Raw genomic sequence first — 14,019 nt, forward strand, 5'->3', positions numbered from 1 at the left:
GCTGCCCGGGCACAGAGGGGCCTCGGTCCTGGTGGGCTGCGGGGCTGGAGGCACCGAGGGCTGTCCTTTGGTTTTTGGGGTGTTTTTTTTCTTTTAAATATTTTTATTGATTTCAGAGAGGAATGGAGAGGAAGAGAGAGAGAGAAACATCAGTGATGAGAGAGAATCATGGATCAACTGCCTCCTGCACGCCCCACACTGGGGATGGAGTCTGCAACCCGGGCATGTGCCCTTGACCTCCTGGTCCATAGGTCAGAGCTCAACCACGGAGCCACCTGGCCGGGCCTGTCCTCTGTTCCGTGGCGACACGGGCTGCTGCGCACGGGCCAGAGCTCGGCCTGGGTCTTTAAGAGGGAACGGCTCTCCGGCTGTAGCCAGCGCCCTGGACGCGCCTGCCTCGCGTACCTGGTCCCGTCTGATGGGTTCCCAGCGACCGGGCGCAGGTGCTTCTGTTCTCACTTTGCCGAATCAGATGAGGGCGCGGTGGGTGGACGGTGGCCTGGAGGCAGGGCGGCCGCCTAAGCATCCATTTATTAAGCTGTTAACCAACCTGAACACGACAAGGAGGGGAGGGGAGGGGGCTGAGGTGGGGCGGCAGTTAAGGAGGCGTGGGGCAGGGGCCGCTGGGCCGGCGAGGGCGCGTGGCATTCCTAGGCGGGCGCCCGGGCCCGCTGTGCCATGCAGAGCCCTGCAGGGAGCCGGGAAGGGGCTCCGTCTCTGGGGGAGAGCGTGTGCGGCCCCAGCACCGCCCTGACGGCTGGCGGCCTGCTTCAGCCGCACCCGCTGAGCCCCGTGCCTCGCGGGCCTGGGCCATGTGCACGGGCTCACACGCGGGTCCCCGAGTCCTTGCCGAGGCAGAGGTTGTGGTCCAGGGGGCGGTGCCGAGTTCCACACCGGGAGCCCCTGGCCTGCGGGCGGAGGGGGCAGGAGGGTTTGGCCTCTGGAGATGGCTCTCCTCCGGCCAGCTCGCCGCCCGCCCGCAGATAAAATGAGAGATTAGTGGCTCCGTAATCGGGAGCCATCAGGAGCTATATCAAGTGTTAAGAGAGGTCAGCCCTAATGGAGGCTGGGAGCGAGGAGAATTGGAGGAGTTGGGGAAGGGGACGCGGGAGAGTTCTGGGCAGCGGGCCAAGCGATTCTGCAGCGTCCGGACAAATCCCCTTGCAGACCAGCCTGGTGATCAGCCCGAGCAGGGGCTGCGGAGCCTCTGCAGAGCCGAGCCCTGCCGGGCGGCCTTCCCCGGCACTCGGTTGCCGAGTGGGGAGGGGAGGGGGAGAGGGAAGGGGGACAGCTTTGCAAGGTCTAGGCTTTGCCCTCCTGCCCCGCCCAGCCCCGCCCCCAGCCTCCCAGGCCCAGAGCTGGTCGAGGGTAGTGAGACCTTGGGTGGTGCCCAAATGAGCCCAATTCAGAAGCAGAACCAGCAGCTGCGGACGGCGGCCGAGCCTCCCGGGAGCGGCCCGGGGCCCCCCAGCAAGTCCGGGGCACCCTCTCCGCCCCGCCCCTGCTCCTGGGTCCTGAGGGCCCGTCCCTTTGCAGATGACAGCCACGAGCGGTGCTCCTTCGGACCCCCCTCCATCCACTCCTCCTCCTCCTCCCACCAGTCCGAGGGCGTGGACGCCTTCGACCTGGAGCAGGTCAACCTCATGTTCAGGAAGTTCTCTCTAGAAAGGTACTGTGGCTGCGGGAAGGGGCGCTGGGGTGGAGGCCACTCACCAGGTGGGACCCCCACGAAGGGGACCGTCCATGGCCCCTTGAAAGCTAGAATCTGAGTCCCCCAGTCAGGCCCAGGGGGAGGGGCTCCCCCAGCCACGCAGCCTGGCCCTGGGCCCCCGCCCTCAAGGAGGAGTGGGCGGAGACCTGGCTCTCAGGGCAGCAGTGTCTCCCGCCGCGGTCACTGGGTCACTGCCCGTGGCCCGGAGCAGCTCGGCTTCCCGCCCCTGTGCACAGCTCTCCCTCGAGGTGGCTGCGGTGGCAGCGCCCGCCCTCCGTGGTCCGGGGACAGGCGCCCGGCTCCAGCGCGACCCCCTGTTCCGTTTCCCGCCCAGACCCTTCCGGCCGTCGGTCACGTCGGTGGGGCAGGTGCGGGGCCCCGGGCCCGCGGTGCAGCCCTCGGTGCAGCACGCCACGCTGAGCGGCGACGGCCTCACCTCCCAGCTCACCCTGCTCGGCGGCAACGCGAGCGGCAGCTTCGTGCACTCGGTCAAGCCGGGCTCGCTGGCCGAGAAGGCCGGACTGCACGAGGGCCTGCAGCTGCTGCTGGTGAGGGCGGGGCCCGGGGGAGGGGGCTCTGGGGGGCTGTCCCCGGGTCCCACCCCCACGCCTTGCATTCAGCTCGGGCCCCAGGCCAGGAGGGGGCGGGAAGGGGGAGGGTCCCCTCCTCGCTACGAGCCCCCCTCCAGCCCTTCCCCCCCGCCACTCCTCACGTGTGTTTCGGGAGCCTGTGCCCATGCGGGTGCACACGGGCCAGTGCGGGAGGGAGGTAGACAGGAGGCGAGCGAGGCGACGAGGCGGGGTGCAGCGTGGGGGGACACTCTCGCTTCCTGGGAGCCGCCAGCCCGGACTCTGCAGCGGCCCGGGAGGAACAGGTCTGTTCTCCAGCTAGAAGGCTGCATCAAGGGCGAGAGGCAGAGCGTGCCCCTCGACTCCTGCACAAAGGAGGAGGCGCACTGGACCATCCAGCGGTGCAGCGGGCCCGTCACCTTGCACTACAAGGCCAACCAGGAAGGTGAGGCCCGCGCCGCCCTGCGCCTGCCCTGGGCCGGCCGCGGCCACAGGACCCCGGGCGGGCAGGACCCTGGGCGGCGGCCTCTCCTCGCGCACCTGTGCCGGGGGAGGAGGCTCTGACGGGCGGGTGTGGGGTGGCAGCAGGAGGGCGATGAAGGTGAGCGCCACGCACCTGCCTGGCACACGGTGGGCGCACACCGGCTCCGGGGCGCACTGCAGGTCCAGCCACGAGCAGGGGCCGGAGGCCGCCGGGGCTCCCAGCGCCGGGACTGGCCCTGCCTGGCCCGGCTCCCCCGCTCCGGGCCGGGCTGGAGCTGCTTCCTCCGTCAGGTTCCCAGCCCCGGGGTTGGCGTGGGCTCTGCGGTGGCCGCTCTGGCAGGAGCAGGGCCGTGCAGCCACACGGAGGGCCAGGCCTTTGCGCTGTGGCCCCGGGTCCAGGACAGCCAGGCCTCACCGGCAGCCTCACCGGCCCTTCCTGGTCCGGCCCCGGGCGGGAGTGCGGCGCTCCGTCTTCCCTGTGCCAGGCCGCGTCGCGCCCTCACCTCCGTGTTTCCCCAAGTGATTATCTCTGCAGCTGGAGCTTATTTTTAACCACAGGCTCATGAATGTTTCATCAGCGCAGAAATAGCCGCTCTCGCCGCCCTGCCGCCTCCTGCAGGCTTCCTGGCAGGGCCTGGCGGGGCCCCCCAGAGGTGGGCAGCGGGATAGCCCGGGTCTGGAGCTCAGCGGAGGAAATGTCCCTCTGCTGGGCCGGCTTATAGGGTCTCCACCCGGGCGGGGAGCTCACAGAGCGATTGGCATCAACACCACCCGGCAGGTGGGGGGGCCTGACCAGCGGCCCGCACTTCCCCGTGAACACGCACACACGCCTGCTGGCTCAGACGGCCGTGTGCGGTGTGGCCATCTGACGAGCGGTCTCCGGGGCTGGCTGTGGGGACCACGTGCGCGCCCACCGTGTCCCCGCAGCTCACGCGCGTGGGGCTGACCTGGGGCTGGAAAGGGGTTCATGTCACGGGCACCCCTTGCGGCATTTGCTGCATCTGTGCTTCATGCCCTGCTTCCTTACAAAGGGATTTATTTGAAAGCGTCACACTGACGAGCAATGGTGTCAGTGGGTCTAACCCAGCGGTTCTCAACCTGTGGGTCGCGACCCCTTTGGCGGTCGAACGACCCTTTCACGGGGGTCGCCTAAGACCATCCTGCAGATCAGATATTTACATGACGATTCCTAACAGTAGCAACATGACAGTTACGAAGTAGCAACGAAAATCATTTTATGGTTGGGTCACAACATGAGGAACTGTATTTAAAGGGCCAGGAGGTTGAGAACCACTGGCCTAACCACAGCCGTCGTGGTCCTCGCCCTTCAGAAACCCACTCGGCAGCGTGTGCTCAACAGACACATAACCGGGGCCTGAGGACCCCACGCCTGTGACTGTGTCCAAGAGACACGAGTCCACACGTCCACCAGAGAGGCATAGGATGCTGGTCGCAGGGCTGTCCACAGCAGCCGAGGCCTGGGACAGCACCCATGTGCATGCAGGAGAGACCCACGCCACGTGGGCTCATGCACAGCAGTGAGAAGGGCACAGATGCTGCACGCAGCGTCGATGGCGCTCACGGGCATGGTGTTGGGCGACAGACGCAGGCGGGGGCCCTGCTGTTGGCTGCACGCGTGCGAAGCGTGGACTCTGGCCTGTGGAGGCGGCAGTGGGGGGTCCCAGGAGGGGTGTTGGCGGGAGGGGTGAGCGAGCGCTCTGCGTAGTGCTTGCGGGTGTGTCCGTCTGTGGGAATCTGTCAGGCTGAGTCCCACGATGACGCTGTTACTGTGCGAGCTGTGCGTTGACTGGAGGGTGGGGTGGGGGGTAATGAGACACAAGCGCTGAGTGAGGGTGGGGAAGGCGAGGGGGTGTAGCAGAGACCCCAGATGTGTTGCAACTTGGCCCAGAATTTAGCTCTGAGCTTCCTGGACGCCAGGACGAGCCGGGAGCCCCGTAAGTGACACAGCTGCTGGTTCCCTGGGGGGCCCGGCGTCTCGGTGCCAGCAGCTCGGAGAGGAGTCCGGGCAGGGGGATGTGCCCGGGAGGCGGCGGCGGTGGGAGGCCCGGCCCCGCCTCATCGGTGCGTGTCCCCTGCCTCCTGCCAGGGTACCGGACGCTGCTGAAGGACATGGAGGAGGGCCTGGTGACCTCGGGGGACTCCTTCTACATCCGGCTGAACCTGAACATCTCCGGCCAGCTGGACGCCTGCTCCCTGTCCCTGAGGTGCGACGACGTGGTGCACGTGCGCGACACCATGTACCAGGACCGGCACGAGTGGTTGTGCGCGCGCGTCGACCCGTTCACGGACCACGACCTGGACCTGGGCACCATCCCCAGCTACAGCCGGTGAGGCGGGGCCTGGGGCGGCCGCGCAGCCCAGGGGACATGCGGGCGCCTTGCCGTGGGGCAGCGAGGCCGTTCCCCCTCCCGGGAGCCGTCCTGCCTCGGGGACGCTGCTCTCTCCCTAAGTCCCCGAGCGCCCTCCCGGTCCTTCTCCCGCAGCTTCCCGCTCGCGTCCGCTGGTCCTGGGTCTGGAATGGCACAGCAGTAGCCAGTGGCCACCAGGGGCTGAGCACCAGCCTCCCCCACACACACACCGCCCCGCTGGGCGCACAGGCGTCCGTACAGCACCTGTAAACGCCAGCACCATGGCCCAGGCCAGGCCTGGGGGGCGGCCTTCGTAGAACCGTTTACAGATGAGGCCACTATGATGGCCCTGGAGGCAGGACTCAGGCCCAGAGGCGAGGCTCCCTGTCCGCCCCCGGGTGCCCCAGGCTCAGAGCTCACAGCCCTCAGGCACGCACGGCCCCTGCCCAGGGCTGGCCCTGCCTCGGCTCCGGCCCTGAGGTTCCGCCCCCCGTCCCCTCCCCAGAGCCCAGCAGCTGCTCCTGGTCAAGCTGCAGCGGCTGATGCAGCGGGGCAGCCGCGAGGAGGCCGACAGCGCCCACCACACCCTCAGGGCCTTCCGGGTAGGTCCCCGCCCTGCCCGCTGGGGCTCCTCCCATCTTGGAGGGATCGCAGCCGGGAGCGGAGAAGTCCTGGGGTGAAGGGTCCCGGGGAGACTTGGTTCTCAGGACACCCCTCCAGGAGGAGCCCGCCCTGTGACCCGAGGCCACGGCGATGCTGAGCCAGGGCTCTCGTCTCCATGGGAACGGGCCTCGGGCTTCTCTTGCCGTCTGAGCTGCCCATGCTGGGACGAGGGTCCCTGGCTGGCACTTTCCCGTCGGCTCGGAGGGGGCTTGCGACACGCCTGTGTCTCGGTGGCGGTGGTGTGTCCTGCCGGGCGCCGCGGGGCTGACGGTGGGTCACCTGGTTTCAGAACACCCTGCAGCCCGAAGAGCCGCTCTCCACCAGTGACCCCCGGGTCAGCCCCCGCCTCTCGAGAGCCAGTTTCCTCTTCGGCCAGCTGCTCCAGGTGAGGCCTCGGGCGCCCGCTGCTCCTCAGCCGCTGGCCCTGCCCCTCCCGTCCCCTCCCGTCCAGGTGACCTGGCAGCGGGCCGGTCGGCGGGCTCTGCGCCTGCGGAAAGCAAACACGCTGCTTTCCTAAGAGGTTGGGGAGCTCGTGGCTGGAAGCTCAGCCTCTGCTAAACAGTAACAGAAACCGGAAGCCGCGTCCCAGGAAAGGGAAGCACGTTGCTGGTGTCCGGGTCAGTGTGTCCCTCGGGCTGAGCGACCCGTTTCTCCCTGAGCCGCCCGCAGCCGAGGGCGACGGGAACCAGCAGATCCTTCGAATCTCATCTAACCACCGAGCTATTTCAGCTCTTCGGGACCAAATGATCTTCCCTGATACTTAGTTCTACAGGGACTTTTTTTCCATGGGTCATTATCCAAGGGCCATAGAGTGGCTAGTGGGGGTGTCCCGTGAAATCAGAAGTGGTTTCACACGCACACGGTGAGCAGTTCCATGTGGCCATCCCCGCGGTCACAGGTGACAGAGCTGAGGGATCAGCGCTAAGCTGGGCCTGCAGGTGGTGCGTGTGTAGGCGCTGCGCTAACGTGTCCCTCCACCGCTCTGTCCTGCTGTTGGGACACGGGGGACCCAGAGACGCGGTGAACGGTGTGACCCTAAAGCCCAGGGGATGCGGACAGGTAGCAGGAAGTCCCTGGCAGAGGTAGCAGGGAACCCTGCTGGGCCTGAGGCATCCTGGGGGCAGGACACACGGGAGCACACGTTACTGCCACGTGTCAGCAAGCTGACATCCAGGGGCCGCTTGACAGCAGAGCAGACAGAAATCCCAGCTCCCCGACTCCCCTCCCGGCAGAGGAGGGTGTGGAGAGACACAGAGTGTCTGGGGGACATGGTGGGAGCCTGGGTTCTGTGCCCGCCATGGGGACAGCCCTCTCGGCCCCCCACACCTCATCCCTGAACTTGGGAGGGAGCAGGTCCTCCTGGAGGAGCCAAGGACAGCAAGACAGGGGTGCAGAGAGCAGTGCCCCTGGAGATGGGGCCTGAGCTGTCCACCAGCAGGGCTCCCAGCCAGCGGGGCTCCCAGCCTGGGCCTTCAGCGGCCGGGCACCCCTGGCCCCACCGCCTGCGGAGGCCGCACCCATGGTCTGCAGGATGCAGGCGGGACCGCAGGACGAGCCCCCGGCTCCAAGCCTGGGCCAGGAGAGAGTGGGCGCCTGTCCACTTAGTTACCTAATGACACCCACGCACAAGGACCGCAGGCCTGCGGGCACCTCCTGTGTCCCCAGGGGAAGTGGGGGCCGGGCCGGGCAGGCTGGGACCGGACAGAGGTCTGCCGGAGCCGGGCTGAGAGCACGGGGGCGGGTCAGACGCGAACCGGCCGACAGCGTGTGCGCCCTCCGCCCCCAGTTCGTCAGCAGGTCGGAGAACAAGTACAAGAGGATGAACAGCAATGAGCGCGTGCGCATCGTGCCCGGGAGCCCGCGCGGGGGCCTGGCCCGGCCCTCCATGGACGCCACCAAGCTCCTGGCCGACAGGCAGGAAGGTACGGCGCCCACCGGCGGGCCCCTCCCCCGGCCCGGCGGCTCAGGGTCCCCGCAAGGGGCGCTGGAGCCTCTCCCTCCAAACGGGGTGCCTCCCAGGGAGCATCTGCCTGGCCTCAGCTGGGGGGGGACACAGCCCCCCAGGTGGGGTCCCGCCAAGCCCATCCCCGCGAGCCCCGCTCGGTTGGTGTGTGCCCAGAAGCCGTGATGGTGGGAGCTGTTTGCTGGGAAGGGTTTGCCTGTTGGTTCCTGTCCCCCGTGCGTGCTCCTGCCGTTCATCACGTCGGGGAAGGGCCCCTGTGCAGGGCCTGCTGGTGGCCAGAGCGGGGCCTGGGCTGCTGGGTCAGACAAAGCACATGCCCAGCCTCTGGTTTCCGGAAGGCGGCTCCTCCAGGCCCGCATGGGGTGGGAAGGCGGCATGAGGCCGTGTGCTCCTGCCTCTGCCCCTGCAGCTTCCAGGGCTCCTGAAGGGCGCCGAGCCCCTCCTGGCGCCCCGTCAGCCCTGCCCCTTGCGGGCTCCCGCAATCCTGACTCCCTGGCGTCCACCTCCTCTGCCCAGACGGGCCTGACTCCAGTCCCTCCCTGTCCATGCCCCTCGTTGGAGCAGCATCCCTGCCCGTCCGCTCCAGGCCCCTCCTCAGCGCTCAGCGCCATCAGAGGGACAGAGTTGGTGTTTGCTCCTCGCGCCTTGTCTGCCTTCTGCCACCACAGCCCTCCTGGCATGGAGCGCCCAGAGGCAGGGCCACATGCCCGCTCGCAGCACAGGGCCTGGCCCAGGGTCACTCCGTCAGCTTCCTGGCGGCCAGGCGCGTCCTGGAGCCTGTGGGCTTGCCGTCGGCCTTGTCTGCCAGACCCGGGCCCCGTGGTCCATTCTCCCCCGAAAGGATCCGTGAGGCCAGAAGGCACCCAGGGCCTCCGTGCCCCCCACCCAGGCCAGGCCGGCAGGGGTCCCCAGCCAGCCCTTCTCTGTCCCTCCCAGAGCTGGACCCCGAGAGCGAGCTCAGCAAGAACCTCAGCCTGATCCCCTACAGCCTGGTGCGTGCCGTCCACTGCGAGCGCCGCCGGCCCGTGCTCTTCACGCCCACCATGCTGGCCAAGGCGCTGGTGCAGAAGCTGCTCAACTCGGGGGGCGCCATGGAGTTCACCATGTGCAAGCCAGGTGAGCCCCCGGCCGGAGCCCCCGCCCCACCGCCAGGTCATATCACAACAGCGGCTGGAGAAGCAGGAGGAGCGGTGGAGTGGCCGGGTGTGGACGGGAGGCCTGTGTGCCCATGCCAGCCTGGCCAAGTTCTCACTCGGGGGCCCAGAGCCAGGGGAGCCGGTCTCCCCTTCCCCCCTTTACACTGAAGGTGGCAGGGTGAATACGGGTTTCAGGGTCAGCCAGGGGTCCCCAGTCTGGGCCCTTATGTGGGAGACAAGCCACCCCATCACTGGGGACTTCTGCATCCTCATGTGGCAGGGAGACAATGATGGGTGGTGGGTGGACAGATGGATGGATGGACAGGTGGGTTGATATGTGGATGGATAGATGGATAGATGGATGGATGGATGGGTAAAAGGATGGGTGAGTAGATGGATGAATGGATGGGTAGATGACTTGATGGATGGGTGGGTGGTAGATAGATGAATGGATTGGTAAGCAGATGGATGGATAGATGGATGATGGGTGGATTGGTGGGTGGATTGATAGGTGGATGGATTGATGGATGATGGGTGGGTTGGTGGGTGGATGGGTGATGGATGGGTTGGTAAGTGGATTTATAGGTGGGTGGATTGATGGATGATGGGTGGGTTGGTGGGTAGATGGATTGATGAGCAGATAGTTGAGTGGATGGGTAGATGGGTGGGTGGATGGGTGAGTGGAGGAGGAAGTCCCTCATGACAGGCACCCGTGATCATCATGAGCTGCTTTGTCCGGTGAAACTTACCGCTGGGAAGCAGAGCGAGTGCTCACTCACAGCTGTGCTGGCGCTGCCGGAGGAGTCGCAGCCGAGCCCTCGGGAGCCTCCGGCGGTGGGAGGCGGGTTATGTACACGCGGCCAGGAGTGGGCCCGGGCCTGCAGCTGTGTCCAGCCCCGATGGGAAGGCAGAGGGGACAGGACGTCGGCCCAGCGCCGCCTCGAGCCTCCCTCAGGACTGGGCCTGTCTCCGCAGATGTTGTTACGAGAGACGAGTTCCTCAGAAAGCAGAGGTCGGAGACCATCATCTACTCCCGAGAGAAGAACCCCAACACCTTCGAGTGCATCGTCCCCGCCAACATCGAGGCTGTGGCGGCCAAGGTGAGGCGGGGGGAGGCCGGGCGGCGTGGCCCCTGCCCGGTGACCGCGGAGGCCGCCTCGGCCGTGGCTGAGCGCCGTGGGGATGTGACTGGCTCTCGCCTCCGTGGGTGGGCCTCCTCCTTCCCCCTTCCTCCCTCCACGCCTCGTCCTGGCTCTGACGTGCCCTCGTGTTTTGAAACCTCCTGTTTCTGCCGCTTCCTGGGGTTCTAGTTCACGCTGTTTGGGGGTGGGGGGTGCTTGGCCGTGATAACAAGGGCCAGAGATAGAGAGCGAGTGTGTGTTGGGGCCGGGCCGGGGCCAGGGCCAGCTGGTGGTGACAGATGGGGTGTTGGCCAAAGGAGGGGAAAGGGAGCGCCAGGGGTCATGGCAGCGACACCAGCAGGTGTGGGCGCGCAGGCAGCGTCCTCTGGAGCCCGGCGCACGGCCCTCCGCGCTGAGCCTCTCCCGGCCCAGGGCTCTGAAAGCGCAGCTCCCGACCTTGGGTGTGACCTTGGGGACGGCCAGGAGCTCGCATTTGCCGTCCAGCAGATGGTCACGCCAGCACCCTCCCGGCCTGGTCACTCGCAGACACAAGCACAGGCAGAGCCCTCGGCCTGGGGCTCGGTGGCCAGAGGCTGGGCTGTGGCCGGTGAAGGGTTGGCACAGTGGACGATGGAGGGCGGGCGGGTCTGCAGGTTGGAGCGAGGTCGTGGAGCCGAGGCAGTGATGCCGTCAGCCGCTGGGCGGGAGGGCGGGGAGCAGTCAGGGAACATGGGGCGGGGCGTCATTTCTCCATCCCATGTGCGAGCCCCGGTGCGGGTGGGGGAGGGGGGGTGAGACACGCGGCCGCTCGCTGGGAGCACGTGCGGTTTCCCGCCTTCACGGCGCTTCGTGCGGAGGTGGTTTGTGCTGGAAGCGACCCTGCAGCCACAGGGATTGTCCCCTCAGAAATGAGATGGCAGGCGCCGGGGGCCTGTAGACGCGGGGCACCCCGCCGAGGGTGCTCCCCTGCCTGGGACCAGGCCGCCTTTGCCGGGCGCCTGGCGCAGCTGGCGTTCCTGGTGCCCCTTTGACTTTAGGACTCACTCAGGCCGCCAGGGTCGCCTGGGCCCCGGTGCCTGGGCCCCCAGTGCCTTCTCCAGGCATGGCCAGAGGAGGCTGGGTTTCGCTCTTGGTCATTTCCGGGTTCCGCCTTGGTTCAGCCCCTGGCACTCTGGGCTCTCAGCCTGGTCTGCAGCCCAGACCCCACCCATGCGTCTCAGGCCACACCTGCATCCTAGGCCCCGCCCCCCACATCCCAGGCCCCGCCCCCTGCGTCTCAGGCCACGCCCCCTGTGTCTCAGGCCACACCTGCATCCTAGGCCCCGCCCCCCACATGCCAGGCCACCCCCCTGCATCTCAGGCCACGCCCCTGCGCCTCAGGCCACTCCCACACCTCAGGTCCCGCCCCCACATCTCAGGCCCCGCCCCCTGTGTCTCAGGCCACTCCCACACCCCAGGCCCCGCCCAGGCCCCTCACTAGCTGGGGAGGAGCCCGTGGGCCGCTGCTGACGCGGGGCTGTGCCTGCAGAACAAGCATTGCCTGCTGGAGGCCGGGATCAGCTGCACGCGAGACCTGATCAAGTCCAGGATCTACCCCATCGTGCTCTTCATCCGGGTGTCGGAGAAGAACATCAAGAGGTTCAGGTAGGGCTCCGAGACCCCCGGGCGCCCTAGAGCACCCCCTCTCCTCCTGCCCACCGCCACGCCTCTGGGGCTCCCACCCAGAGCAGCCGGGCCGTCTGGCGGGAGGAGAGGCCAGGGCGTGTGCAGTTTGTCAAAGGCTGGGCTGTGGGGTCTGAGAGGAGAGGAGTCGGGATGAGGCTGAGGTTTGGGGCCCGGTGGGGACACGCATCACCTCTGACCCCCCCTCTCCTCGCACACGACCGAGACGGAGAGCTGAGGCCACTGCGCTCTGTCACCAGATGTTTGGGGGGCGCCTTCTAAGTGCCAGGACCTAGGGGACCCCTGAGGGAGCAGATGAGACCAGAGTCCCCACCTGACCACTTCACACACCCCAGGTGGCCCTCATCCAAAGCAGACCCTGCAGCTCGCCGTGGGGACGGGATGGTGTGGCCGCTGGGGGAAAACAGGATGGAGGGCCCCCAAAATTAACACCACCTCCAGGGACCCCGCAACCCCACCCCTGGCCACAGCAGGGCCAGGCAGGTGCTCACCCGCCCACGGATGGGCCAGGAGCCAGCGAAGCGGGGCCCATCCATGCAGTGGGATGGTCATCACCCCTGAGGTGGGGGCGGGGGACCCTGTTTTCCAGGGCCGTTGGATGTGTCACACATCATCCTCGGGCCACACAAAATCGCCAGCTGAAACATTAGCCTGCTCCGTTAGTCAAGCATTTAATCACTCGCCCCTCACCCCTCGGCAGGGCCAGAGCAAATGACTTCAGGGGCCTTGTCCATCCCGCGGCCGATGCCCCCCACCTCCCCCCTGCTTTCAGGGGAACGGAGCTCTGACACATGAAACATGGACACTGTGCGCAGAGGACGCACACTGTGTGACTCGCCTACACGAGGCCGGAGGAGTCACGTTCAGAGAGACAGGGGTGGAGGGGCCAGGGGCTGGGCGGGGAGTGAGTGTTTAATGGGGACAGACGCTCAGCTGGGGCGATGGGAAGTTCTGGAGATGGTGGTGGTGACGGCTGCACAGCGTGTGAGTAAACTTACCGCTGAGCTGTGCACGGAGGAGTAGTTACGATGGGAGGTGTTATTTCTATGTACCTGACCACGTGGAAAAGTAAAAAGAAAGTGGGTTTTTAATGCCCACCTCTTGGGATTTCCATAACGAGCAGAGCAGAAGGGCTCAGTACGGCGTGTGCGAGAGGCAGCAGCCGCTGCAGACAAGCAGCCAGGGAAGGGGTGGTCGGCGGGGTGGGGAGGGGTGGCCCGAGGGGGGGTGGCCCCCAGCAGGGCCGGCTGGGCTGGACAATGGTCACACACCCCGGGGCCTGCAGCCTCTCCCCAGCCCTGCCTCCGCCCCGGCCCGCCCGCAGGAAGATGCTGCCGCGGCCGGACACGGAGGAGGAGTTCCTGCGCCTGTGCCGGCTGAAGGAGAAGGAGCTGGAGGCGCTGCCCTGCCTGTACGCCACGGTGGAGACCGACATGTGGGGCAGCGTGGAGGAGCTGCTGCGCGTGGTCAAGGACAAGATCGGCGAGGAGCAGCGCAAGACCGTGTGGGTGGATGAGGACCAGCTGTGAGGCGGCGCGTGCCAGCGGGACTCGGCGGTTGTCCGGGCCCCACGGCAGGGCTCTGGGCGAGGGCAGAGGGCATCGTGTGGCCGCAGAGCCGCCCGCCTGGGGCTTCTCCCCCCAGCGAGAGCCCGGGGCCCAGACCCTCCCCTGGGAGGGAGCGGGCGCGGAGCCGCTGATCCTGCGGGGCTGGGCGGCCAAGGGTCCGGCCTGGCTGCCCGGAGCGGGGGCAGGGCCCCCAGGGGGCACAGCCGGCCGAGGAGCCGCAGCAGCAGTTGAATGTGACGCAGGGAGCGGGCGTACGGCCCGCGATGCAGGGACCCAGCGGCCGGGCACCGCCTGTGCGGGGACGGGACGCTCAGAGCACACATTCCCGCAGGACCGCCGTCGGGCGGGGGAGCTGTGCCCGCTGTTCTTTATCTTGCATTAAAATGTCTCCATTTCCTTGGTTTCAAGCCTCCTTTCATCTCATAGTCGGCAGGGCTTGCAGCTCCTGCCGGCTTCCCGACCTGCAGCCACGGCAGCGGGTGTGTCAGGCTCACGTCGTGGCGGGTGAAGGCGGGTGAACGTCCTCCGCCGTTTTCCCAGGATGACCGAGTGGGGGGACGTGGTTTCCTCTCCTGGACCACGGCAGCCGCTCACGCCCAGGCGCCCCCTGAGCGGGCCCTGGGCTCTACCTCACCAGCCACAGTGGTGGTGGGGCTGGGGGAGAACAGGGGTGCCTCCAGCCCTGGCACTGCCCGCATGCTGCCCCCAGAGCCGCCACCTGATGGCCATGCTGCCCCGTGTCTGTCTGGCGTC

The 14,019-nt window shown here is 67.3% G+C and overlaps 1 protein-coding gene across 3 annotated transcripts in view; it reads left to right on the forward strand.

Annotated features, from left to right (window-relative positions):
* CARD11 (caspase recruitment domain family member 11) overlaps window positions 1–13,668 on the forward strand; it is a 75,366-nt gene extending 61,698 nt beyond the window's left edge. For all 3 annotated transcript variants that reach the window (XM_059699385.1, XM_059699384.1, XM_059699386.1), the window contains 11 exons: window positions 1,537–1,669; window positions 2,046–2,259; window positions 2,599–2,725; window positions 4,871–5,111; window positions 5,638–5,734; window positions 6,085–6,180; window positions 7,582–7,717; window positions 8,695–8,874; window positions 9,870–9,994; window positions 11,544–11,659; window positions 13,023–13,668. In XM_059699385.1, the coding sequence (XP_059555368.1) occupies window positions 1,537–1,669; window positions 2,046–2,259; window positions 2,599–2,725; window positions 4,871–5,111; window positions 5,638–5,734; window positions 6,085–6,180; window positions 7,582–7,717; window positions 8,695–8,874; window positions 9,870–9,994; window positions 11,544–11,659; window positions 13,023–13,227 (1,670 nt within the window). In that variant the 3' untranslated portion in view covers window positions 13,228–13,668. The remainder of the gene's footprint in view (window positions 1–1,536; window positions 1,670–2,045; window positions 2,260–2,598; window positions 2,726–4,870; window positions 5,112–5,637; window positions 5,735–6,084; window positions 6,181–7,581; window positions 7,718–8,694; window positions 8,875–9,869; window positions 9,995–11,543; window positions 11,660–13,022) is intronic.
* Window positions 13,669–14,019: the final 351 nt, after the last annotated feature.

The sequence above is a fragment of the Myotis daubentonii genome, chromosome 5 (genome assembly GCF_963259705.1).
Source record: "Myotis daubentonii chromosome 5, mMyoDau2.1, whole genome shotgun sequence".
NCBI classification, from domain to species: domain Eukaryota; kingdom Metazoa; phylum Chordata; class Mammalia; order Chiroptera; family Vespertilionidae; genus Myotis; species Myotis daubentonii.